The 26045-nt window shown below is 56.9% G+C and overlaps 3 protein-coding genes across 4 annotated transcripts in view; 2 read left to right on the forward strand and 1 right to left on the reverse strand.

The window, feature by feature from the left end:
* Positions 1-20656, forward strand: part of SLC38A10 (solute carrier family 38 member 10) — a 30669-nt gene extending 10013 nt beyond the window's left edge. The window contains exons 7-16 of one of the 2 annotated variants that reach the window (XM_072351819.1): positions 1211-1313; positions 1648-1830; positions 3727-3838; positions 4000-4106; positions 8628-8781; positions 13816-13986; positions 14233-14700; positions 15233-15355; positions 16910-17089; positions 17421-20656. In XM_072351819.1, the coding sequence (XP_072207920.1) occupies positions 1211-1313; positions 1648-1830; positions 3727-3838; positions 4000-4106; positions 8628-8781; positions 13816-13986; positions 14233-14700; positions 15233-15355; positions 16910-17089; positions 17421-18580 (2761 nt within the window). In that variant the 3' untranslated portion in view covers positions 18581-20656. Of the gene's footprint in view, positions 1-1210; positions 1314-1647; positions 1831-3726; positions 3839-3999; positions 4107-8627; positions 8782-13815; positions 13987-14232; positions 14701-15232; positions 15356-16909; positions 17090-17417 lie in introns of both variants that reach the window. The other variant, XM_072351818.1, reaches the window with a different exon arrangement.
* Positions 20657-20842: 186 nt separating this feature from the next.
* Positions 20843-21630, reverse strand: NDUFAF8 (NADH:ubiquinone oxidoreductase complex assembly factor 8). Its single transcript, XM_072352294.1, has 3 exons — positions 21472-21630; positions 21253-21380; positions 20843-20894 (listed from the first exon to the last, which is right to left on the reverse strand). Exons 1-3 carry the CDS (start codon positions 21550-21552, stop codon positions 20843-20845), a joined length of 261 nt encoding a protein of 86 aa, XP_072208395.1. The 5' UTR covers positions 21553-21630.
* A 177-nt stretch (positions 21631-21807) lies between these two features.
* On the forward strand, positions 21808-25843 carry TEPSIN (TEPSIN adaptor related protein complex 4 accessory protein). Its single transcript, XM_072351908.1, has 13 exons — positions 21808-21882; positions 22165-22237; positions 22321-22412; positions 22500-22593; positions 22735-22802; positions 22902-22980; positions 23270-23341; positions 23454-23654; positions 23762-23936; positions 24177-24290; positions 24416-24494; positions 24627-24761; positions 25057-25843. The coding sequence occupies exons 1-13, from the start codon at positions 21841-21843 to the stop codon at positions 25546-25548; spliced, it is 1716 nt and encodes a 571-aa protein (XP_072208009.1). The 5' UTR covers positions 21808-21840; the 3' UTR covers positions 25549-25843.
* The last annotated feature ends 202 nt before the right edge of the window (positions 25844-26045 follow it).

A 26045-nucleotide genomic window follows, 5' to 3' on the forward strand; every position in this document is an offset into this window, starting at 1 on the left:
AGGCTGACTTTAACTTACTTGGGAGTTCGATCCCGTTGGCTCTTTAGAAGCTGGCCTGTTGCTGCAGAGCTCACAAAGTGGGTCACTGCTCCACAGGTGTGCAGCATGGAAATGGGCTTCAGAGCTGAGGATGGAACAGGAGGACTCGGGGCTCCCTGTGCTGCAGCCTCTTTGTGTAGCTGAGCCCTGCAGGGGTGTCAGGAGGGCGCTGCAGGAGGAAACCCCTTATTTCTGTAGTGGTTATTCTGCTGAAAGTGGGGATAGGACAAATCAGTGCTCACTGCCCCTGTGAGCGTCAGTCCCTGCAGGCAGCTGGCACTGTGTCCAGGGGAGCTGTGTGAGCAGCACACAGGGGTATGCCTGACTCCTCATGCAGGTGCTCAGCTCTCTCCGTGCATGGCCCTTTGAAGCTCAGGGATTAGGGGTTGAGGATTTTGCTCCTCTGCCTGACGACACACTTTCTGTTCGTGGCCTTTTTGCCCACTTGGAGTTGGGGAGACCTCATTCCATCTCACAGGGTGCTCCCCCTCCTCTTGATCAGTATCACGAAGCCCGGATGTAGCCACTTGAATTCAAATAACCAGATGTTAATGAGTTGCTAAAATATGCATCTGATGTCAAAAAGTACATTCCACGTGCTTTCCAGATCTGGAAGTCCCCCAAACCCCAAACCATCCGCACTCCCGGCTTCCTACAAACTGAGCTCCAGCAGCAGCACCGAAATACGACAGGCGCTGCGTTTAGTTCTGTTTGTTTAACTTTTCCTTCAGACAGTGTGATGCTCCGACCTTCTTCCTGCTTTATACTTTGTAAACACTGCGTTACTTTAATTATCAGCGCCGAGAGCTCCAAGAACAATAATCTCAGTGCGCTGCCTGGCCTGGTGCCACCGGTGCTCAGCGGAGCAAACGGCCATTAATTTTGCAACACGTTTTTTTTTTGAACCCAAATGTTTACATCACACGTTCGGCACCACGTGGTGGGGTGGGGAGAGCAGGAATATTTTTGCAACGCTTAAGAGTTATGAGTGTTCTGCAATCTCTTGGCATCGGCAGTATAAATTGTGGAACAGCGGCGAGTGTTTATGCTCCATAGGGGGAAGGTGTCAGGGAGGCTTTGCTGCTGGGTTGAGGCAGGGAATGCACTCGGGTTTGGGGTGTTTTTTTTTTCCCTCTTTCTAGAAACTTTAATAATTTACCCTTTTTAACAGTCAGGTCTTGCCAACCTATGACAGCTTGGATGAGCCGTCCGTTAAAATCATGAGCTCCATCTTTGCTTCTTCCCTAAACGTGGTCACCACCTTTTACATTACGGTAAGAAACTTCTCTTTCCTTGCCAGAAGTCACGCTCTGGAGGAGCAAAGGGGAGGATGATTTGTCTTCAGATGGGGCTGGTTCCTCCTTATCTGTGTTTATTCTCAAAGATACTTTGCTGAAAGCAAAATGAAATGGAGAAAAATGCCTCAGCTCTTGGGGGGGTGTTGCAGCCCGGGCTCCCAGAAGGCTCCCTATGGAGGTGACCCCACACTCCCTCCTTGGCACGTCCTCACTCCTGGGCGGTCATTGCCCCCCACCCTATTGCAGAGAGCAGCTGTGCATGTGCTTTGGAGTCCAACCTCCCCTGCTCACCTCCCCTCCTGTCGGACAGGTGGGCTTCTTTGGCTACGTCAGTTACACTGAAGCCATTGCTGGGAACGTCCTCATGAACTTCCCTTCCAACCTTGTGACGGAGATGATCCGAGTGGGATTCATGATGTCGGTAGCCGTGGGGTTCCCGATGATGATTCTCCCATGCAGACAGGCGCTGAACACCCTTCTCTTTGAGCAGCAGGTAAGTCCCTCTCACGTGGCCAGGAGCAGCCGGCTGCCTTGCTGTGCACCTTGAAAACTTGCTCCTGTGACTGTTTGGCTTCTGCTGTTGGCTGCTGACCTGGGCTACACTTGTGCCTGGGTTCTGTGGGGCTGCACTGACAATGGCAATGGCATGTTTCAGACTCTTGGGTGGGTACTGCTGCCTGGAGGGACAAATGCTCAGCTCCCACTGCAGGTTAAGTGCCTGCCGTGCACAGCAGGAGGCTGATGGCAGCCTGTACATTCTGCTCTGTTGAGTGGTTAATCCGTGGTGCTTTGAGTTTCCAGTCTTCTCTGCAGAGGAATCCCGTGGGCAGCAGTGCTGGGGCCGTGAGCCTGCGGCCTGCCCTGCTCTGCTGCCCCCAAGCTCACATGGCTGCTGCTTCCTTGCTTGGCTCTCACGTAGAAGTGTTGCACAGTTCAGAGCTGAGGTGGTTCTCTCCCTCACAAAGGAGGAGAAATGTGCTTTTGGAAACAGAGGAGCCTCCTTATTTCCTGCTGCTCCAGCTGGCATCCTTTTGCTGGCCAACTCAATCTCGCTTTGCGTTTAGCTCAAGCTTCTGTTCCTGGCCTCAGAGCCCAGCCTCATTTCTTCTGTGTGCCTGCACTCGTTCCTGCTCTTGTACCATAATTGCCATCTTCCCACCTTGTCAGTAGCTCCCTGAGCACAGCCTTCTCCTCTCGGGGCTCAGATGTCCCCTTCTCAGTGTCTGAGCACAGCACGGAGCTGCAGCGCAGCACAGCCCCCTCCCACACATTCACCTTTCCCAGGGTCAGATCTTCAGACAGCCGCTGTGACTATAGTTGGTCTGTCTGATTTAGACTGTGAGTCCCTTGTGGCAGTAGCGTGTTCTCCTCTGTGTATTGTACGGCACTAAGCATGCCGATGGTATTCAGTAAATAACAGTAAGAGATTGTGGGAATGTTCTGAGGCCTTTGTGTATCCGCATAAATAGAAACCTCTTAGGGCAGGAAATAAAACTCGAGCAATTTATAGCTCTAAATCATGCCACTTCTGCCTGTGAGAAGCCCCCGGCTCTTTTCTCACGTTGGGAGAATCTGAGGGTGGGGGAAGGCTCTTGGAGCTGGGCAGCGGACGTGAAGGGCTGGAAGTGCTGGGGAAGCCTCACTTCTCTCCTGGGCTCCGAACGTGTCACTTTGCCTTTGTGTCCCATCTGCCTGCCCAGGAGCGTGGGGACCCGCTGGCTTTCAGGGGCACGTGGGTCCATGGCATCCTGTGCTTTCCACACCTCTTGCACAGGGAACGTGGGCTGGGACAGGAAATGGAGGGCATCTGGAAACCCTCCAGCATCGGCAGCTCCCCCGCAGCTCTGCTCATCCTCTGCAGCCCAGCTGGGGTGTCTTCCGTCACGTTGAGAGCCGGCCCACGCACTGCAATGCGGTGGGAATAGCCCCGCTCCCGGAGGTGCTGGGGATGCCTCAGTGCAGCAAAACCAGAGCTCTTCCCAGTGCCCGCGCTCCCTCCTGCCTTGTCAGCTGTGCTTGTTTCTCATGCCCTCGGCCTTGAGGCCACTCACAGCAGCATCACTGGCAGAAGGATTCGGATACAGCTGCTCAGTTCGCATTTGGGGCAGGATGGAAACAGCAGCTTTGGCTGCGTGCCTCCTGTCAGTCTTGTTTTGAAGGTTCAGATGCAGTTGCATATTAAAACTACTCGAGTACATCTAGCTGCCCCCCCCCCTCCACCTCATTGCTGCAGAGATCACAGTGCGGAGGTGATGAAACTGCTCCTGTTCAGTCTGCCTGGCTCCTCTCACCCCACTGGCAGAGCCTGAGGGGTCATTGCCTCGGAACTGTGCGTGTGTGCAACAGGGGCTCAGTTCATTCTCTCCCCTTCCCACCTTTTCTCTTCCAGCAAAAAGACGGCACCTTTGCTGCAGGGGGTTACATGCCCCCACTTCGCTTTAAAGCCCTGACGCTGGCTGTCGTGTTTGGAACCATGATAGGAGGCATCATGATCCCTAATGGTGAGTGAGGGGTTTGGGGAAAGGGCTGCCCAGTGCTCATTCTTCCTGGCTCTGCTGGGTAGGATGGCTGGGCTCGTACTGCAGGCAGCTGCCAAGGGCTGCTCTGCTTGTGATTCTGGAAGAGAACAGCTCTGCTGACTCCTCTTGTTCTTCTTTGCCAGTGGAAACGGTCCTGGGCCTGACAGGTGCTACGATGGGAAGCCTGATTTGTTTCATCTGCCCAGCTCTTATTTACAAGAAGATCCACAAGAATGCACTTTGTTCACAGGTCAGTGGTGATGCTGCTTGACATCCCCCTAAGCTCTCTGCAGAGCCTGGGAACAACATTAATGTGGCTGCAGGAGGGCAGCTGCTCCGTGCTCCCTGCTGCAGCCTCTTGTCGCAGGTGGGACTGTTCTGCTCAGAGCTCACAGGGCTGGCTCAGTGCAGGGCTGCCCCATTTTGCACAGAGGCTCTTTATATCCCTCTAAGCAGCGAGCAAAGCTTTCATTTGCTGCATAAAATGCTGCCTGCAGTCTGCCTTCTGATGGGCTCCAGGTTCTGTATCCACAGACTGGGGAATCCAGGCAGCCTATAAAACCTTACATCTCAGCCTACCTGGGCTGGGTAAAATAAACAGGGCTCCTCAGCGATGTGGTTCTTGCTGCTGACCTACAGCTCTCTGGTCTCAACCAAAATAATACTAAAAAGGAACACACACGTAGAAGTGTTGCTTCAGGAATTGATCTTTAAAAGATTGGGGTCGTTCAGAGGCTATTAAAAGTTGAGCTTTTCCTCTTGCTCCAGTTTGAATTGGCCTCCTCGGGGACTGAAACAAAGTGGCTCTTTGCTGGGCTTGATCTCTTTGGTTCTGCAAGCACTGCTCTTTTATGGGGTCAGAATTAACATGCTTTGTTTTTTATCTAACAATGACCAAATCCGTGGCCTTTTAGCAGGCCTGTGCTCCAGCATCATCCCCAGTCACCACCACGCTGCTCTGGGAATAAGGTTTTGGGCAAACTGTGGAGTCAGCAGAGGGGAGAGCAAGAATTTCTGTGGGTCCTACAGAACTAATGGCTTTTTCTGAGTTTAATGACTTGTGGGTTTGCAAACGTATGCGAAGCTTTTAAAGCAGGGTGCTTTTTTTTTTCTTTCCCCACGCTTTCTCTGACACGAGGAAATAGTCCAACTTTCCAGCTTTCACTCTGAATTCTGACACTTTGGTCCTAACTTCTTTGACTGAAACCCCAAGCAGGATTCTGAATGCCAGCCTGGATTTTTTCAGGGAAACAAAGAGCACTTTCAAGTATTGCTTTCTATTCCGGCCGAGCCAGAACGTTTCTCTGCAGTGCCTTGAAACTGCACTCAGGGTGTGCTGAGCTCTCTGGCTGCCCAAGGCGACTCTCAGCTGCCCGCAGTTGGACGCTGGGGCGCTCACAATGCGTGACCTGAAATGTCGCTTGTAGGACTGGAGAAGGTGTTTGTCCTGCAGAAATCCCACAGAGGAATAAGGGCTTATCTGAAGCATCAGCCCCCGGGTTACCCTGGCATTTGAAGGGGCTGCTAGCAGGCTGTCCAGCCTTCTCTTGAATGATCCATGGCCTGTCAAGTTTGCATACTTGCTTTGACCGATGCTCTGAAGTGCTGCAGCAAGGGCACACCTGTCCTCAGGAACGCGTTCGGCTGCATAGCGTTCCATGCCTCAGCTCTGGGAGCTGAGACCGGGGCCCAACCCTCTCCTTGTCCCTCCAGGCCTTCTGCAGAGACTCATTTATTCATACCCCGTAGCTCTTTCTTTGGTCTCCTCCTTCATTCCTGCTTCCTTTGATCCAGGCACTGCACTCCATCAAAATGTGCTCCTGTGAGAAGTGGCAGTCTGGGGGGAGAAGGAGCCGCCCTGGGCAGAGCTGGCCCTCCCTACTTTTCCCTGCCTGAACAATGCACGTACACGTTCTGCCTCCCCACCTGCACCATCCTGAACGTGTTTCCAAAGCAGCAGGTCTCAAATCCAGCTCTTTGACTTGCTGGATTATTCAGATTCTTGTAGTATTTCTTCCATGTGTGCTGGGCCATCTCTGGCTTCCAGCAAGGTCCAGCACGGAGCAGCTGGCAGCGCCGGAGCTGGGTTTTGCAGAGCTGGGAAGGTGATGCCGATTTAGGGTATGATACAGCACTGAAAGCAGCCATGAAGGCTGCAGGGAAAGCGGGCAGTCTCAGACATTGGCTTCTGCCATCCAGCTGTGAACTGTCACAGCTAACATGAAGGTCAGGCTGCAGGAGAGAGCAGTGACAGCAAGGCAGAGGAGTTGAAAGCTCGGAATGAGGCTTGCAGGGCCATGGGTGGGTTGGGGAGGAGCATCCCCTTCCTTGCAGCACGTTCCTGTGATGGCGCAGCTCTGTGTCCTGCTGCCCTGGGGAGGATTGGCAGAACACTGCTGAAGGTCGTGCTCAGGTCTGTAAACACAGTGTTGAACTTCCAGCAGGAAGGTGTTGGCTTCCCAGTGTTGACACAAGCGTGTGTCTGAGAGGCCCCTCCTTGGGAGGCCGTGCTGCTGCTGTCCCGCTTAGGGAAGAGGAGCTTTGGAGGCTGCTTGGGTCAGGAATTGCTGCCTGCTCATTGCTGCGTGGTGGGATGTTCCCCTCTCTGCCTTGGCTCAGCGCTGTGCATTGCTGTCACGGTGGAGGAGCCAGGGAGGGACACGGTTCTGCATTCCTTTGCACTTACACCGTCCCTCAGTGCACTGTGTCCAAAACAACACAGGTCAGGAGATTCCGTCACTCGAGGCAAACGCAGCTCTTGCTTTGTGCTGCTGGCTCAGGCGTGGTCAGAGGAGATGCTCTGAGCTAATGACACTCCTGTACAAAGTTCAGGCTCTCTTCTGGGAGGAAGCACGGCCAAGAGAAAGCAAGCAGCAAAGGAAACGGATGCATAAACTTCCTCTTCCGAGTTCCCGGCTGGGCCCCAGTGCTGCTCTCAGGGATGGGTGCTTGGCATATTGAGCTGCGAGCAGGAGGATGCTGCAGCCAGAGGGATGTACCCCCTGCACACAGTCCGTGTCCAGGAGCCTTTCTGTGGCTCCCAGGTTCTCATCTCAGAGAGATGGAGGAGATTCCCCCTGTGGGAACAGCTGCTGGCTCAGAGCTGCTCTGCACCGCAGCCCCTCTGCTTCTCCCACTTTCTCCACCCCAAATGCATTGGGTTGGGTGGTTGGTTTCTGCCTCTGCTCTTCCTTGAGACACCAGAGTCCCTGCAGCCCACGTTGCTGTTCCTGTGACTGCCAGAGGTTGGACCTGGTGGTCCCTTGAGCACCAGCTCCCTCCCTGTTATTTTTTTGCACACCTCAGGTATCTCGGTGGAATGGAGCTGAATTACAGACCTCCCATTTGGGTCTGCAGCATTCTTGGTCTGGGTAAGGATGGAGGTTGTGGGGTGGCCCGGCCCCTGGGAAGCTCCCAGATGAACTCGAAATGTTGAACAATCAGAGGGGCTTAATTCAAGCCTGTGGCTCCTTACTAAGATAAGAAACAACAAAAACCCTTTTAAAACCAGTAGTGATTTCAGCCGTTTCCTACGGTTTCCCTTTTCTCCCACATGGCTCCTGGTTCCTGTGGCACCAGCATACATCCTCTTTGTGGAAATGCTCTTCCTCTCTGCTGTTGTTTCTGGAGGACGCCGGCACAGCCGTGTTGCTGCCAGGGCCGTGGGTCGAGCGAAGGGGGGGGAAGCAAAGGGCAGGGACCTGCCTGCTGCTCCCGGCCCGCAGGATGTCTGCTCTTTGTGCGTGGGGCCGGGAGCAGACCATGCTTCTGTTTCCTTTGCAGCCCCTCTAAGATGTGCCCTCTGCTCCCTGGCCGCGCTGCTGATCCCTTTTCCTTCCGAAGGCGTCTCGTGGGCGCTGACCACACTGACCCCACTCCTGCAGCAATGGGGAGCCCGGCACCAGCCCCATTTCTCCCTTTGGACTTCACCTTTCTATTGTGGGCTCCCCCTTTTATTTCCCATCTTCTCCCTCCTCCGGTAGCCCGTGGCAGCTCCTGTTGTGTTCATGTTCCCCAGTGGCTGTTTCTGCTTTTTCTCACGCTGAGCTGCATCCTCTTGCTGTGCCTCTTGTTAAGTGCGGTGTACGTGCTGCAGGATGAGGATTCTGGGGAATAAGGCAGGGATCAGACCTTTCTGAGTCAGAGGAATTCCTTACGGAGCCCTTCCCCTCACAGGATCCAGGTTCTGTCTTGCTGTATTTCTTCTCTTTGGTCTCAGCTTTCTGAGTTAGTTCTTAGCACTTTCTTCCTAGCTTTTACCCCATTCATGGAGCATTAACCACCAGCGTTGTGCGTGGACATCTTGCTTTCATAGATAAGAATTCTTAAACAGTTTCCTGGTAAACCTTCTGGCCTATGAACAGGCCGAGCACCTCTGCTCTCAGCCAGAGCTGACTGTGCAGTGTTGCAGTGTAGCTGCTCGAAATGCCAGACCATGTTCCCATGCAGCTGGACTTTTGTCCACCACGTGTGTTTTTCTGTTTCGATGCCCTGTCCATCTCCTCTTGAACCCTTCTGATACAGGGGTTATCTTTTGCAACAGCTTCCAGCATCTGAAACTGTCATTTTGTGTCCCTCCATCCAAATACAAACAAATCTATACCAAAAGGGACTGTTTCCTTTTTCACCTCTTCCCTTTCTCCTCAACTCTCCCTTATTGCTATGGGTAATTCCACCGAGCTTCGTGTTGTTTGGAAACACTGTTTGCATGCAGAATACTACGCGGCGTCATTTGCTTTGCTGTGCTAACCGGAGCTGCTGCCCATTGCAGATCATCCTGTGGATCGGCCTGGGAATGCTGATCATCAGCACCTACACCACCTTGTCTGCCACCGAGGACACGCCGGTGAAGATGGAAGCGGTGGGCATGGAGCACCTCGGGAGAGAGGAGGGCAGGATGGAGCAGGATGCTGTCAAACTCCCAGGTATGTGGCTGCTCGAGTTGTGCTTCCAGCTCTGCTCCCAGCTCCGCCTGTGCTGAGCACTGGGGAATTTCCAGGCAGCTCTGTGCAGGTTTTCCCCAGGAAGGCTGTGCTTCCGGGATTGCCATCTGGAAGCTCCCGTGGTCCCTTTGGGAAGGACATGGTTCCTTTGGGGTCCTTTTGTGGGAGCAGAGCATGGATGTCCCCACGAGGTGACCTGCACAAGGACAGCATAGTGCTGGCTGACCAGGGCTGCTCCCAGCACGCTGCCAGCACATGGTGCTCCCTGTAACAAGCCATTCACGTCGCTCAGAGGTATGTAAATTTACAGGCACTGACTTTTTTTGGTTGTGAGGTTATAAATTTGGATTCGGATTTAGCTCAGACAAAGCCCTTGATTACGCCTCAGCTTTGTTTATGGGTCCACGTTATTTATTATTTGTTTACCATGGCCGTTGATGGAATTACAGCCGAACCTCCCTTCCCCAGCTGCAGGCTGGGCCTCGCAAGGCCACCACGAGCAGGTGTCTCCTGACCTCGAGCTGCCCCTCCTCTGTGCCTGCGTCCTGTTTCTTTATTTGTATTTTTGCTCCATTCTGCTCCAGCTTTTTGTTCTTTGGGGGCCTTGAAATATCCTCACCGAGATTGAGAACGGAAGCGAGAGAGAAGGGCTGTCTCTTCTGGAGCTTATCCTCCCTCCCTGCTGTTGGCTGGGTTCCTGCTGAGCAGCTCTGAGCGTCTCCGACAGCGGTGCAGCCGCGATAACATTCACTCCTGGGTCGCTGCGTCCCTGGCAGCTGAGGGGTTTTCTGCCTGTGCTCTCACAGCTCACCCGAGATGCATACGCCTTCCCAGGCGCTGCGCTGCCCGTGAACTCTGAGCTAAAGATGCTCTCAATCCCTTAATCGTGTGCGCTCAGCAGGGCTGGGAGGAGGGATGCGATTGAATTCTTCCGTCTCGGTTAATTTTGGAGCAGTAATGGCCAAAGAACAGCTGCTCGTTTCAGGAGGAGTCGCTAATGACACGCGTGCTTGTGGCTGGGAGGATAAAAGGAGTCCCATAAAGGACGGTGTCCGCTGGAGCTGCTCTATCTCTTTGCCACTTCTTCCCCATGTGAAGCACCATGGGGAGCTGCACTCAGTGGTTGCGTGGTGCCCAGAGTCTGCCCTGCTGTACCCACATTGCTCTGAGCTCGGCAGTGTCTGCACCGCCCGAGGCTGGCTGCTGGGTTGTGTCAAAGAATCAGAACCACGGCGTGGTTGGCTTGGGAGGGACTTTAAAGATCACTGAGCCCCAAAAGCCGTGCCATGGCTCAGCTCAGGCTGCCCAGGTTCCATCCATAGTCTCTGTTACCTCCAGGCTGGGGCACTCACACTTCTCAGGACAGCAGTGCCAGGACCTCACTGCCCCCTGGGGAAAGAATTCCCTCCCAGGACCTGGCAGCACGGTGCCCCAGCGCTGGGGACGCACGGCTCTGCCTGTCCCCATGCGGGAGCCGCGGCCGCGCGCCGTCTGCCTGCTGCTGTCAGCGTGCAGGGGGAGCTTTACAGGCCCCTTTGATGTTGAGCAGCCCAGAACTGTGCAGACTTTCATTAAAGCCCTGCCCTGTGGGCCCTGGGATTATGAATATTAGAACATTGCCCTTTTATGTGAACACGTATTGACCGGCGAGCTCTGAATAGTGTTTTTACTAACGACACCCAAGTGCCCATTACAGCCCCAGCCTGTATTGCTTGAGGTTTACTGTCAGCAGCTCTTCGGGAAAGGTATAAAACCCCTTTCAGAAGCGTTCTGCTGCACCATGCAGCGTGCGTGCGGATGGTAAAAGGTTGCTAAGCTGCCTGTGGAAGCTCATGAAGGCAATTATCCATTAGGAGGAAAGAAAAAAAAAAAAATAGGGGAAAAAAAAAAAAAGGCTAATTAGGCAATTTCTCTCTGTATTTGAAAGCACCCCAGAGGGTCTCATGGGGCGGATTAAGATTTTGTAATATTTTTCAGCTCCTTACTCCGCTGCTGCTGCTTCGCTCTCTGCCTCTCCTCGCCTTGTGCAATGCTGGTAACAAAGCCCCGATTCACGCCGTGATGCAATGCGCCCTTTCCCCGCTGCACCACCATCCCCACACATCCCATACCCCACGGGTGCGGGTGGCACCGGGCTGCCCGCTCCTTTGCTTTGCATTGACCCCAAAAAGAGCCCATCCCGGGGCAGCTCCGCCAGCGGCAATGGCTGCGTTGTTTGCCGGAGTGGCCCTGAACATGTGCGAGCCATGGATTATGCACAGCCCCTAATCGCTGTAGGAACAGCTTGATGCTGCTGCAGCTCTCCCCGGTGCTTTGTGCGAGCGAGCTTTTAATAGTGCCTGTGACACAGAAAAGGAACTATCAGCCTCCTGTAATTTGGGTTCGTTTTTACTGCTGGTGCGTCAGGAGACAACTGTGAACTAATTTCAGGGATGCCATTTGATAACCTTGTGAAATCTGTCACCGTTTCAGCCATCAGGGGGGAGCTCTCCTGGGTGCCGCTCGGCCGGGGGTCGGTGCCTGTGTGCCTGGGGGCTCCCGTGTGCTCCAGGCTGTGCGGGGCGGCCCCGCTCCATTCCTTCCCTCAGGGCTCAGTGGGTTCTGGGGGGCTGGTTTGCTCCCATCCCCACATTTCTCCTATTGTAAAATGGGGCTGCTCCTTTTTGAAGTTCAGGCAGGCTGTGTCCCAAGGCTGGTGTCACCAAAGGGTGCTGCTCTCTGTCTCCTTGTGCTGTCCCTGCTCCCTTTCCCCCTATCCCCAAGCAGGATGTGTATGGGATGCATGGGTGCACAACCCAACGCGGTCACTGCTACGGTGGACGAGAGAGCTGCAAAAACCACGTGAGGAGGGATTTAATGCCTTTCTGGGACCGCTGCTCCCATCTGAAGCAGGAGCAGGGGGAAGGGAAGCTTTTAGGCTGCTAATCATGAAATTTTATTGCAGCCTGGAGAGGCTGCTGGCAAACCACAACACATCGGCGCGCACACGCGCTCACAAATCAGCTGCAGAAAGCCCCAGCAGCCCCCCCACGTCCATGAGTGTGAGCGGAGCCGTGCTGCGGGTGAGCCCTGCACAGGGCCGGCCGTGTTGCTGTAAGCCGAGGAGCTTTTATAGCCTCTCAGCCTTTGCCTGTAAAGTCCAACGCCGCTCATAAAACATTAAGAGGCACAGCATTACTGTAACGCTCTCCAAAGGGACCTGAAGGGCGACTAGACAGTTAGAGTGATTATTACACATCCTGAGCAAAATTGTTCTCTGCAAACCACATACAGCCCCTCGTAGATTTCCATGCAGCGTGCGAGGTCGTTAATTCACGCCCTGATGATGAACTTAATTTTGTTTCCTGCTGAGCAAATGACGGCTTAGAGGCAACTTTGTCTTATTATGGCATGGAGACTTTGGGTTTTGTTTGTGTTTTGTTTTTCTTTCTGCCTTTCCCCGCATTGTTTTCGGAGCACGGACCGTGGGAGCCCTCTCCTGATTTACGACGGAGCTGCTGCAGCCGTAGGGCTGCTTCCACCTGCTGCAGCACACTGGGCATGGCACTACGGGCTGCGGGCGCTGCGCCCGCTCTGCCTTAACTCCTCCGCTTCCCCTTAGCGCGCACAGCTTCCTTCTCTCCCAGATTTGTTCTGTTTGTTTCTTTTCTTTTCCCCTCTCCAACATCCTTATTGCGTTACGGCCACCTCTGGTTGTGATTTCCTTCTGCATTTGCAGCTTTCTGCAGCTCTGATTTCATCCACGTCGCAGTTCCCCCATACACAGCGATCTCCCCCCTCCGCCAACCAATGAAGGACGCCTTTCCTCCAACAGAGTCAATAATGTTTTGCTGCCGGGCCAGGGTTTTGCTGGGAACATCGGAGGGAGCAGCCCGAGCACCTCCCTGCACGGCCCTGCATCCTGCTGCTTCCCAGGGCGCACATCCAGCCGTGGGCACCAGCCCCTGCTCTCTGCACGGAGCATCCTGCCCTGACCACTGAGCCCTGGGGAGCCCCTCTATGGAGGCAGCCCCTTGGGATCGGCTGTGGTTTCTCAGAACACCCACATCCCTTCCTCCCACCCTCACTGCAGAACACGGCCGGGACAGAACTCGGGGCCAAGGACTCCAGGTTTCTGGCTGAGCCCTGCGTGCTTCTGGCACAGCTCCTTCTGGGCCAGGATTTGGCCTTTTTCTTCCCCAGCTTGGGTAAGGCCCACGCAGCTGAAGTTGTGGCAATCACTTCTTTCCCATGAGTTCATCTTGTAATAAATCGCACCAGCCCTGTGGAGGGGGAGGAGAAAATGGAAAGATGTTTATAGAATTAATTCCCCAAAGGAAATCGCATGGGGGAGGGCAAAGGGGGGGGGAGAGACTTGGGAATTTTTTTTGTTACAGAAGATAATTTTTTTCTTCCTTGTGTTGGATGGAAAAAAAATCTGCAGTTCAACTTCGGTGCTGAGAAACGATTCTGTTTCCTCTTCTGCTTGTGTCCTAGGGAGCAATGTGCTCCAGGGTCCCAGCGCCTTCTCTCCCAACACTTTGGTCCTTCCCACAGGGGCTTTGTCCTCAAGGTCTTCCCATTCTGCTCCCCAAAACCTGCTGCTCTCTTCCCTCCTCTTCCAGTGTGAACAGCAGGGCAGGGCAAAAGCTCCTGCACCGATATGAAAATTGAAAGGAATACGTAACAAAACAGGTGCGGAGCTGCTCTGCGGTGTGCTCCCAGCATGGGCGGGCGCTGGGGGCTGTGCTGGGCTCCCCCTGGGTTCCCCCTTGCTCACAGCCATGCAGCGGGCAGCCCAGGCGGATGCTACCATCTGGTGGCTCTGGCTCGCAGCAGCTCTGGCTCTGCACTGCTGCACTGAGGAAACGAGCAGCGAGCAGAACAAAGCCCTGGTCCTGCTTCACTGGCACTGGGGGAAATAGAGCTGCCGCGTGGAGCTGGGCTGCTGTGGGCACGGCAACCACCTGGGTGCTGTCGGGGGGTTGTTGGTGCAGCCGTGCGTAACCCCTTTCACTAACAGTGCTGCATTTCCAGAGCAGAACCCGGTGGTGGAGGAGGCAGAGGATGACCGCCTTAAACCCAAGCTGCTGGATGAGAAGGAGGAGATGGAGCAGCCACAAATCAAAGTGCCCATGGAGGTACCCGAGAGAGACGAGGAGAGAGGAAAGCCGGAGGAGAAAGTGCAGCTGGACCGGCCCGACCAAGGTAAGGAGGGGTGTGGGGAAAGGCCGTCAGCTCTGGGGCTGCTTTGGGTAAAGGTCCTGATCTCTGCTGGTTGCCTGGTGGGTTGAAGGCGGTGCGCTGTATGATGCTCTCGGGACTAGTTATGAGCGCAGCCTGTTGATGATGGAGCAAATGCGGGGGGCGGTGGGTACCCAGGCATGGCCACATACGCCTTGAGCCCGCTGGCACGGGGCAGCCAAGCCCTGACCTTGCTGCCATATGCTGTAGGCATCGCCCTGCCCATGGGGGAAGCACATCGCCACGAGCCTCCCGTCCCACATGACGAAGTGGTGGTGGACATGGGGCGGGAACGTGAGGACTCAGTGGAGAACAAACAGGCACTCGGAGGAGACGAAGGGGACGCACCGAAGGCAGCGCCGCGTGAGCCGGCAGAGCCGCATCCCCAGAAAGAGGCACAAGGGAAAGAAGTGATTGCGGAGAGCCACGCGCAGGGAGGGACTGAGAAACCTGTAAAGAATGTGAAGAACGCCCCGGAGGTGAGCGTGCCGAAGGATGGCCGGCTGCCATACAAAGAGCAGGAGCCAGGCAGAGCAGCGCCGGATGCCAAGGCTCGAACTGCCGTGCTGGCCGGTGAGAAGAATGCTGAGGCTGCAGGCGACGGGGAGAAAACAAAGCTGCAGTTCCCCAGGAAGGCAGAGGAGGTGGTGAAGTCCCTGGAGAAGGAAGCAGACCCTGGTAAGCTCCCTCTGGTCCTGTAATGTGCCCCCGATGACTGTCCTTGCTCCATCCTCCAGCCCGGTGTTTCCTTCTGATTTCACAAGATGAGTGTATGAGCATGCACAGCCCCTTCAGCTGCTGCTGGCAGAAAGGAGGAATCTGGTGGCTTTGACAGCTCCTGTAATATCTGTCAAACAGTTGTTTGCCAGCCTGCTAAATGTCAGGTGCCGTGCTGTTCCTGTGCGTCTCCCAACTCACTGGGGATGCGGAGCTGGGAGATCTTGACAGGTAACACATTGCTAAGTGCCCATCTGAAAGCGACTTAGAGCCATTTGTGCATTTTAATTGGCTGAGGTAGTTAGCACTGGCTCGCTGCCACGAGTCTATAAGATTGTTAAATATTTTTTTTTATTATTTTATTACTTCCCATGAAGTCATCGGGTTGAATATAAACTGTGCTGGCATGGGCAGGGACAGTGCGACGTGGGGTTGCTGTACAGAACCGTGAGCTCCTTCCCGATGCCAGCGCCTGTTGGTTTGTTATCTGCAGGTGAGAAGCCAGAGCTGCCCCTCCCGGAGCGCGTGGAACCAGCTCAGCCCCAGCAGCTGGAGCAGAGGGAGAGCTGGAACGGCGAGGACAGGCAACCGGAGAATGCAGAGAACAAGCTGGAGGGTGAGTGCAGAACGTGGGCTGCCAGCGCAGGATTCCTCTGCGGGATGAACGTGCCAGCCCTGCCAGGCCTGGCTCTGCTGAGCACATAGCTTGGGGCCAGAGTCACCTCGGCGACGGCAGCAATTAGTGCCTGTCTGCAGCTGACGCCTCCGGCGGAGGTTGGCACGTTGTTGGAGGAGTCCCTGGCACGGCGAGGCCGGCGCGAGGCCGTGAGTCACGGCTGCTCCAGTGCCAGCAGCACTGACTCCATCTGAGCACAGCCAGCGTCAGGCCCTTTGGATTCTGCACAGCATGATCAGAGCTGGGTGCCCTGCAGGGTGGGGAGCCCGGGGTGCCCCCTCTGTGGGGTCACGTGCCCACCTGGCAGCGCGCTGTGACCCCGGGGCTGCGCTGCCCTCGGCGGGGTGAGCCCGAGTGCTTCGAGTGCTTTGAGTGCTTTGCTTTTATGACTGTTGATGTTTTGATGGAGAGTGCCTGTTAGAGCCCAACCCAAGCGCTGGCTGAGGTCTGCTTCCCGACATCAAAGGGGAGCTGGGAAGCAGCACAGCCTTTGTTTGCGGGGAAGAGGTGTGCCACACAAACACGGAGCTCCGCGTGTTTGCGAAGCTCTCAGCCAGAAACGCTTTGATTTGGCGTTAAACCTTCGCCTGCTCTCAACCCAACTGTTCCCATGCTGCGCTGGGACCGGCAGGCTCGGAAGGGGAGATGGCAGAAATGCTTTCATTGTTTATTTTGAACAAAGTGAGAAAAATAAACAGATCGTGAGGAGTCAATTGTGCTCTGAAAGGCCGCGCTCCCCCCGCAGCCCCCACGTTTTGCAGCACAGTGAGAAGGGAATTCTGGAGGCCCTCAGCTCTAGCACTGTAATGTGAACTGGAAATACTTCTCCGTAATCACTTTGTGGGTGATTAGCAGGACAGGGGTAGGCGGCGTGTGCTGGGAAGGGATTAACGTGAGCTGCATCCCATTTTAATTTAGATGGCATTTTACAGGCTATTAATTTTGACATTGTTTCCTTTGGGGCGTAATGGTTGAGAAACACCTCGAGTTTGGGGAAAAAGCTGCTGGCTGCTGCGGGAGGCAAGTGCCACACACCCATGCTCTGCAGATGGGACACATCCAGTGACTCCTGCAGCAGTGCAGCACTGGGACCATTTTGTGCGTGTTGTGCAGCTCGTGGCGAGTGAATCAACCTGAGTCACTGCAGCCTGTCCTGAGCTGTGCTCTGCTTTGTGCAACTCGCTCCATGGGGTCTCACTGGTGGGCAGGATTCCCAGTCCCAGCACTTGGATCTGCTGCCTGCTGCTGTGTGTGCAGCCTACCCTGGAGCTGCACGCAGGCTGCCGGCCCCCTGCTGCCACGTGGGACGTGACCTTCCTGCAGTGGCCAGAGCTGTGCAGGGTCGTGCCATGGCATTTCCTGCTCCAGAGGGCTGGGGGTCAGCTCACCCAGCAGCCTTTGCAGATCAGGACTTTCCACTGCAGTCCCTCCAGCACTGAGAGCTGAGCAGTGTGGGTTTGGGGTCATGGATTTTTTTCTTTTTTCTGTTTCTAGAAGCGGAGCAGGCAAAAATGCTCGATCACGCCATGCTGCTGCAGGTGATCAAAGAACAGCAGGTGCAGCAAAAGCAGCTACTTGACCAGCAGGCAAAGCTGCTGGCTGTGATTGAAGAGCAGCACAAGGAGATCCACCAGCAAAGGCAGGAGGAGGGAGGAGAGGAGAAGCCAAAACAAGGTAAGGAAACCACTGGGGAGCGTGAGCTCCTCTGCTCACTGCTCACTGCTCAGAGCAGCTCCAAAATCAGGCTGGGGGAGCTCCAGGTCCCTCCAGCATATGGCAAAGTTCAGTCTGCAGCAAGCCATTCCTGCCTGTGTCTGAGTTCCAGGGTGGGGATCCCCCATGCAGAGATAATGCCCCCGCTCACGTCTCACCCTGTTTCCCCACCTGGCCCTTGGTGGTGACCTCATTCTTCAGTCCCTCGTTGTGCACAGCATGGTGGGAGCAGGGAACCTATTGCTCTCTGTAAGAAAAAAGGTTGTACATGTCAGTTTTTCTTCTGCAGCAGAAATGCAACAGGAGCCCGCTGTGCCTCTCTCCAAGAGTAAGGAGGAAGAGAACCTAGGAGCTAAGCAAGAAGCTGCTGCAAAGCCACTCGGTAAAGAGCCACGGGAGCACCCTGTGCTGGGTGCAGGCGGGCAGCCTGCTGAGTCAGCTGAGCAGCGCAGGGTGACTGCAGGAAGGATGGAGGAGGCTGGAAACAGGCGTGAGATTCCTGGGGTTCCTCCCAAGGAGCGGAAGGTGCCACAACAGGAGATTGACAGAGCTGTTAGAAACGCCGCGGAGAACAGGGATCCCCTTCATGGAGATGCCCAACTTGTTCCGGCAGCCAGAAACCACCTAGAAAAGAAGCCCTTGGCTGAAGATGCAGGAGGAGGTCATGAAGCCAAAGCTGGAAGAGACGTCCACAAGAATTCCCTGAAAGCTGTGGAAGCAGCTACAGTTCCTATCCAAAGAGAACAGCTGGGAGCTGCCAAAGTTCAGGGAGTAGCAGGAAAGAGTTTGGAAAGAGACTCGGGAATAGACCTTAAAGCCAAAGCAGTGAGTCAGGTGGAGTCCAAAGACCTGGCAGTTGCACTGGACTCCTTGAATAAACGGAACATGGCAGGGAGTGAGCAGCACCTACGGGAGCATCTGAGAGCTGCAGATGCTGAAGGGGCTGATAAACAGCAGCCAGCCTCACGGGGGGACCTGGCCAGCAACGTGCAGGTGAAGGAAGAGGATCTTCGGGAGAGGGTGGTGGATGTGGCCCAGGACCCTCAGGGAGAGCTCCAGGGCAAACAGAGGCGTGTGGTTGGAGGGCTGGCAAATGGTGCTGAGAAGAAACCGAGCCCTGAGAACGCTGCTGCCCAAAGGCTGGAGAAAGGAGCAGCCGTCCCTGGGGACCAAAAACAGGATCATGACATCAAACCGAACCGGGACCTGAAACTGCAGGTGGAACTGGACCTGCGGAGGAGGAGGCGGGACCTGCTGCCTCGCCAGGAGGAGGAGGAGGAAGCTGTGCAGGGGGCGGGGGTCTTTATTGGCCTCAACCCTCTTCCAGATGTGAAAGTGAACGACCTGCGCAGCGCTCTGGAGACGCGCCTGAACCAAGTGGCAGAGGGAGCACAGCAGGTGGTCCACAGCCGGCAGATCAAGCAGATGACGGAGGCGGATGGGAGCATGTGAGAGGGTGGCCGTGCACTGTGGGTGGCTCAGGGTGTTGGCCACGGGTGCGAGGCTGGCAGGCTCTGCAGGGGAGGCTGCAGTTCTCCGGCTGTTTGCAGCTCTCAGGCTGTTTGCTGCACAAGCCAGCTGTGTGTTGTTGGATGCAGCGTGCGATCCGTGGGGTCTCCCAGAGCTACAAGTGCTGTGCGGGCTCCTGGAGTCCCTGCAGGGTCAACCCCCCCCCTGTGTGCTTGCAGGGAGCTGAGGAGGTGACAACCCTGAAAGCAAAACTCCCGCTGTCCTCTGCCTTTCAGAGGTTGCCATTGAACTTGGTTCCCTGCCAGCTTTCAGGGGCTGTTTTCAACATCTTGTTCAGATCAAATTGCCTTCTCCCTCCAGCTTTCAGCTCCCCCTTCAGAGCTGAGGTGTCTGTCCATGAGGTTCCCCTGCCTGCTTGGAAAGGCTTCTCTGAGTTCCTCCTCCCAGGGCTTTGGGGTGGGGAGCTGGATCTGCAGGAGCAGAACTGGGGAGAGATGCCTGACTTGTGAAGGGTTTCATTCTGGAGCAGCACCAAGGCAGATGGAGTTGAGGACAGGCTTAGCTCATTGCTTTGGTGTTTCTCTTGAAATGGGAGCTGTTAGTCTCGCTTGTTTAGGAGATAGTTGTGGTTTAGGGACCTAGTTTAGTAGAAATGCTGCCTTAAACGGGCACAACCGCTGCTGTTGTGCTGCCTCTACTCCCAGGGATTTAATTGGTTGGCCACACACTAGCAATAATGATGAGCTCTGCTCTCTCTTCACCCTCTCTGAATGCTCGCGCTCTCATCTCTGCTTTCAAGCTTGACTTCTTCAGTCCAAAGTGCATTTCAAAGCTCAGCCAGGGGGCTGCAGACCGCCTCCTCTCCAGCCTGATTTTTCTGCAAGGGACAATTTAGGAACAAAACACGTGGCTTAAAAGGGCGGACTCGAGGGGCTTGGCTCAAGCAAACCTACCTCTTCTCTGTAACTCAATGGAGCTGTTTGTTTTGTGTGTTCTTCCCAGCCTTGTTCCGTGCTGTGTTTTACATCCATAATGTCAGTACTCTGCCCCTGGAAATGTGTTTTATGAGCAAGGAAGGGAAGGGCTCTGGTTTGTCGCAGACTCCCAGACAGTGGTTCATCCCGTTGTTCCTTATTTTTGCATCCTGACTTGCGAATGTAAGAAAACAAATCCCAAAGCTCACACTAGAACGGCTGATGTTTCCCAGCCTGGAGTCTACAGACCTCATCACTGTGGTGGTTTTTATATCAGTATCTCTAAAGTGTCTTTGGTAAACTGGCCTCGTTGAGTTTGTGTCCAGTGGGACTTCCTGGAGCCAGAGATGGGGCGTTACCAGGCCTATAGGACAGCCATGCTGTTCTATAGTGGAGCCTCAGCTGCGTTGCTTGTGTCTGCTCCAGCAGCCAAAGACTGACTGCTGTGTGCCTGGGACGTGCACCTGTTGCTTGAAGGACATCCTTGATTTAAAGCAGCACAGAGACACAGAGCAACAGCTGCGACTCAGCCCTACTTCTTCACCAGGACCTCCCACACCGCTTCCCTGTGCGTCTCCTTGTGACTGCCTTAACCCTCAGGACTTCATTGTACAAGTGAGCTTCTCCATCGCGCTGTCTTAAAGCACAAGCAGCAGGAGCCCTGCACAGCGGGGATTGGGCAAGGCAGGGGCTCGAAAGCACATTTCTCAGCGTGGCAGTGTGCTTCGTCATCCCCTGCAGCGCTCGGCTGCCTTTCTATAGGAGGAGCCTTCCCTTCTCACACCTTACTGTGTGCTGGGTCCACCCCAGGACAAGGATGTGCTCCAGCCCCGTGGTGGTGCTGTGGATTTGGTGACGTGGATTTGTTGCTGAACGTCTCTGTGGCATCGTGGATTTGTTGGCGTTCGTCTCCATGAATACAAAGGACCAAAGATACTCGGACATTCCCCAGCAGCCCAGGAGGGGCAGCGCCGTGTCCCTGCACGGCCTCTCCTTGCCAGGCACCGTGTGGAGCGGGTCAGGAGGGGCTGGTGGGAGACTGAGCTGTGCGGATCAATAAAAGAAGCTGAAGCATTTGTACCTGATTTTAATGCTTTAATGAACGGGCTGCGCTTCCCGCGCAGGCACCGCTGAGTGGGGAAAAGCTGCTGCGTGGGGGGGAAGGAGCAGGAGGTCGGGGCTGTAATAGCAGCCAACCCCGAGCTCCAACCCCAGCCTTGAAGCTGCGCTCGTTGCTGTCACCTCTGTCACCTCCATCACTTCACCTCCATCACTTCACCTCCATCACTTCACCTCCATCACTTTGCTGCCACCGCCGCTGCCTGCAGAAGGAGCCGAGTGAGCTGCTGGTACAACCCCAGATCAAACCCTAACCCAAACCATAACCCTACCCTAACCCTAACCTAACCCTAAACCCTAACCTAACCCAACCCTAACCCCAACCCTACCCTAACCTTAACCCTAACCCCAACCCCAACCCTACCCTAACCCTACCCTAACCCTATCCTAACCCTAATCCTACCCTAACCCCAACCCCACCCTAACCTTAACCGTAACCTAACCCTAACCCCAGCCCTATCCTAACCCTACCCCAACCCCAACCCCAACCCTACCCCTATCCCTACCCTAACTCAACCCTAACCCTACCCCAATCCTAACCCCCCTCCCCCAGCCCTATACTGTCGCACCGGCCCCACCTCTTTAGCGCAGCACTCCCTCAAGGCCCGGAACTCCCGCAGACAAACGTCCCGTCGCAGCTCCGCGCTCCCAGCGGATGCCGCGGCCACGCAGCGCCCGTAAGCTGCGGCCTAAAGCGGGGAGAGGAAAGAACCGGAAAGAAGGTCACCGCGTCCCGCCGAGGTCTCTGTGTCACCGCGGCTGCTCCCGGCCCGGCCCCACCTGCTCCCCGCATCCCGCCAGCAGCGCGGGGAAGCGCCGCAGCCGCGCTCGAGCCCGGAGCCAAACGCCTCGACCCGACATCGCCTCACGCGACGGGCGCCGCCATGATGGCGGAAGAGCTGTCGGCCGCCCGAGCTTCTGATTGGTCGCTCTCCAGGGGTAGCTCTGATTGGCGAAGAGGCCGGTTGTTTACTTCCTGTCTCCCGCCCCTTTCCTACTGGCGTCAGCCTCGGAGGCCGCTTCCGCCCGGAGCTCCTCCCTTCCTGGCTGCTGATTGGCGGATCCGGTGAACCTTTCGCTCTTATTGGTGCGCCGCGTCTTCCTGGGGGCGGAAGTTTGAGGCCGCGCTGGGAGCTGAGTTGTGCTGTCATGGCGGTGCCGTTGCGGGACCGGTTGTGTTTCCTGAGCCGGGTACGGGACGGGGGGGGTTGCACGGGGCCGTGACGTCACTTCGCCCGTCGTGACGTCATCAGCGATCCCCACGCGGGGTCAACTCTGCCCAAGCGCCGCTCTGGGCACCGCGAGGCCTTCGGTGGGGGGGGACGTGACGTCAGCAGGAGGGGTATGACGTCACCGCGGGGACGTGACGTCAGTAGGAGGGTCTGACGTCACCGTGGGGGCGTGACGTCACCGGTTATCCCTTGGGGGTGTTTATCGGGCCTTTGAGCAGCGCTGGCTCGTTCCTCCCCTCAGCTGCCGGTGCTGCTGCGCGGCACTGCCGACCAGGAGGAGCCGTGCCCGGGGTTCGTGCTGGAGGAGATCAGCAGTATCCTTTGGGGACATGGGGACGGGGGGGTGATGGAGAACGGGCCCAGCGTGGTGTGAGCTCCGTCCCTAACGCCGGCACAGAGATCTCCCGTGAGTCGGCAGGCAGCACTCAGTGCCTGCTGGAGTTCCTGCTGGGCCGGCTGCGCGGCGGCTCCTGCCACGTCCAGCTGAAGGTAGGGCAGCGCTGCGGGCGGGGGGCGATGGCGGAGCTGTGGGGTGGGAGCTTCACCCCAATGTTGGGCCCCACAACACCCCGCCAGGTGCTGAAGATCCTGCAGCACACGTGTGCCCACGGCTCACCCCAGTTCCTCCTGCAGCTGAGGAGGAACGCCGCCTTCATTCGGGAAGCTGCAGGTAACGGGCTGTAGGAGCGGGGCAGGGGGCAGGGAGGGGCTCTGTGTGGTGCTCCTATGGCTCTACAGAACAGCCTGGTGCAGCTTCTGCACTGGCCGAGGCCGGGTTCGGCCCCAGCCTGCCGAGCCTCATGCCTTGCAGCGTTCACTGGGCCCCCAGACCCCCTCCACGGCAACAGCTTGAACCAGAAGGTCCGGGCTGCTGCTCAGGTGAGTGCTGACCTCTGTGCCTGGGCACTGCTGTGGAGGCTGGAGCAGCTCCCTGTGCCTGGTGCTCTCCAGCTCTCAAACATCCCTCTCTCCTGTCAGGACTTGGCCAGCTTTCTCTTCTCGGATGCCGTGCTCCCAACGGTGGCCACGCTGCCTGCCCGTCCTCTGCCTCCTGCAGGTAAGTGCAGGCTGTGCTGTACCCCCAGCTCTAGTGCCTTGCAGTGGTCTGGTTCCCTCTTACTGCCTGCTGGTGTGTTAAGGCCGATGTCCCACAGCTCTGGTAGTTACAGGCTGAGAGTGTTGTGTTGGACAGAGAATTGTACCCAGGGGAACAGGCTGCCATAAGTATTCTTTTCAAGTGCTCCCAGCTCCTCCAGGCTCTGCTGTGCTTTCTGGGGGAGGAACGGCAGGGAGGGGAGGCCCAAAATACCTCTTCTCTTTCTGACTTTACCTCACACCTCCCCTAGGCATGGGCTCCAAATCCAGTCCCTGTAGTTCCATGCAAGGATTTGGCTTTAGCAGTGAGAAAGGCGGCTCCGGTAAGTGCCATCTGAAACCCTTGCTGGGCATTGCCCTCACCCTGCATGGGTGCTGCCCCCCGGAGCCCTTGGTCCAGGCTCTCAGCTTCCTAAGGCTCTTTCCCAGCCTCAGCAGGTGAAGCCCTGCTCAGCACCATCCAACGAGCAGCTGAAGCTGTGGCCAGTGCTGTGCTTCCCTCGCTGGAGGGACCCCGGTCTCACTGTGGGGAGCTCCATGAGGACGCCTACCAGCCTGTGACAGCTCCTTCTCCTGCCAGAAGCTTGGCCAGCTCAACCAATCCACCAGCAGCCACTACAGCTCACGTTGCCCGAGGTGTTTCTCCCATTGCCTGAGCTGCTCACCCCACTGTGTTTTGGGGGTGGGTTTGTCTCCTTCCAGGGCCAGCATGTCACTCTGGTTTGCTGTTGCTGTGCTTGCAGTGAGCCACCAGCCAGGGCTGGCAGGGGGCGGCTGGGAGGAGGCAGACAGTGGGCACAGCTCCCAGAACTCCTCCCAGGAGAACGGAGACCTGAGCCGCACCTCGGATACCTACAGCAAATCAGGCAGCGACAGCCACTCTGGGACCAGCCGGGAGCTGGTGAGCGGGGCTGAGAGGTAAGAATGGAAACAAGGCTTCTATTGCTCCGAGTTCTTTTCAGATGGTTTCTCCATCTGCACGTTGCCCTTTTTTCCCACACTGTATTTTCCATCTCCTGGAGCTGACACGCTCTGTTCCTCTGGGGGTGTTTGTCCTCCTGCTCTGGGCAGCCCACAGCCAGACAGAGCTGACTGCAGGGACACTGCGTGCGCAGGACAGAGCAGGGCTGCCTCCATTGCCGTGCTTTCCCTGTGCAGGGTGGATGCTGACAGCCTGGGTGATTGCCTGAGGGAGGTGAGCCTGGTATCGGCACTGACCCAGGGTGCCAAGGTCTTCCTGACCAGGGAGGAAGCACAGCACTTCCTTAAGGAGTAAGTGCCCAAGGTGGATGCTCCCCAGGAGTGTGGGTGTCTGCGGTGTGGGCTCTGCTGGCCCTGGCTACAGGCTAAAGTGCTTGTGGGGCTGTGTGAGTCCATAACTGCTGTTCCTGTGCCAGGTGTGGACTGCTGAACTGCGAGGTGGTGCTGGAGCTGCTCAGTCGGGCCCTGGAGGATCCCAGTGACAACGTCCGCATGGTGAGTGCCTGCAGAGCTGCTGCTGCTTTGCCATGATCTGCCATGGGGGGCTGCGGGCTCAGGAGGGGCAGGGGAAGCAGATCTTGCAGATTGTGGTGCCTGCCGCCCTGCTCAGCTCTCGCCTCCCCACAGCGATCCATGAGCGCCATCTCATCCCTCATGTGCTCTGACCTGCTGGCTCTGGACCAGATCTTTGCGGGGACACGACAGCAGCTGCAGCAGCTCAGCCAAGGCAGCCCCGGCCCTGTGGCCAACCGAGCAACCAAGGTGACTCCCGGGACATCCCCGTGACTCCTCCCCCAGCTCACGGTGCTCCTGGGGGCTTGTTACCCTGCCCCTGGGGGCACCCCTTGCTTCCGACCCTTGGAGTTGGCTCTGTGTGTAATGGGTGGGCAGTAATCATGTGCCAGCATCGTGCTGCTGCTCCCAGAGCCTGCAGATCCTTCTGCCCCGAGGGTGGCAGCGGGCACTGATGCCCAGCTCATGGGTCCCTGGGAGAAGGTGCCACCAGGCCTCTCCTACTGCTGCTGCTCACTGTGCCCCCTTCCATCTCTTCTCCCAGATCCTGCGGCAGTTCGAGGCTCTGTGCAGAGGCCGCCCGTCCCCCAAAACCTCACGGCCACGCTCAGCTCCATCTACCCTCACTGAAGGCTCATCCCCCTGCACCGCGGACCTGCTGACGGACATCCCAGCCCTGCCTGGAGGGAGCATCCTCCAGCCCCTCAGCGCACTCGCGCTCCCCAGCACCGCACCAGCGTTGGGGGCAGAGCCGGGATTGGAAGCGGAGCCCCGGGAGCAGCCCGGCCCCACGGCGGTGCCCGCCCCACACGGACAGGAGGCGGAGGGCGGGTTGGCGGTGGATGAGGGCACAACAGCGGCGCCCACCCGCAGCCTGTCCCTGTTTGCCGGCATGGAGCTGGTGGCGGCGCCGGGCTCAGCGCTCAGCCCGCACCCACCCGCTGCGGAGCCGCGGACGTTGCCCCAGCCCCGCGGTGACACCGTGCCCCGTCCCAGGGACTCGCAGCCCTCGGCCTTCCCCTTCCTCAACGCGTAGCTGCTCCTGCGGGGCTGCGGGTGCCGGATGTGGGGCTGGATGCGGGCTGAGCAAGCAGCCCTATGGAGCTGAGGGGCGGTGGGGCTGCACCGGGTGATGTCAGGGAGCCATAGGGTGTGGAACGGGGCCGGTGGCGGAGCTGTACGCCGGCTGTTACGTCCCGCTGGGGGACGGTTCGTGGTCCGGCCCGGCGCTGCTGGGACCGGCCCGGAGCTGGATGCGGGTCCGAGCTGTAGGGGTCGCGCTGCTGCGATGCCGGTAGAGCCGCAGCCGGAAAGTACCAATAAACCTGAGCCCGGACGGGACCTGCGGCTGCCTCCGACTGCTCCATGGGCCCCGGCCCGCACCGCCCCCCCGACCCACTCGGCATCTCCGGACCGACACCGCGGATCGGAACCCGGACCCCGCAGCCCCCCACAAGCCCCGCCCACATCGCTCCCCATCTCCCGCCCCTTTCTTCGCCTCAGCCAATCCCGCTCTTTGCTCCGCCCCGCGTA

Source organism: Excalfactoria chinensis, chromosome 17, assembly GCF_039878825.1.
Source record: "Excalfactoria chinensis isolate bCotChi1 chromosome 17, bCotChi1.hap2, whole genome shotgun sequence".
In the NCBI taxonomy this organism is placed as follows: domain Eukaryota; kingdom Metazoa; phylum Chordata; class Aves; order Galliformes; family Phasianidae; genus Excalfactoria; species Excalfactoria chinensis.

Bases quoted from the DNA above. Each gene is read 5' to 3' on its own strand.
- NDUFAF8 (XM_072352294.1), bottom strand. From the start codon at position 21,552: ATGTCGGGTCGAGGCGTTTGGCTCCGGGCTCGAGCGCGGCTGCGGCGC. The intron at 21,381-21,471 runs GTGGGGCCGGGC...TCCCCGCTTTAG, and splicing joins TGGCGGGATGCGGGGAGCAG to GCCGCAGCTTACGGGCGCTG. The intron at 20,895-21,252 runs GTATAGGGCTGG...CTCCTTCTGCAG, and splicing joins GAGGTGGGGCCGGTGCGACA to GCAGCGGCGGTGGCAGCAAA.
- TEPSIN (XM_072351908.1), top strand. From the start codon at position 21,841: ATGGCGGTGCCGTTGCGGGACCGGTTGTGTTTCCTGAGCCGG. The intron at 22,981-23,269 runs GTAAGTGCAGGC...CACCTCCCCTAG, and splicing joins CCGTCCTCTGCCTCCTGCAG to GCATGGGCTCCAAATCCAGT. The intron at 24,291-24,415 runs GTAAGTGCCCAA...TTCCTGTGCCAG, and splicing joins GCACAGCACTTCCTTAAGGA to GTGTGGACTGCTGAACTGCG.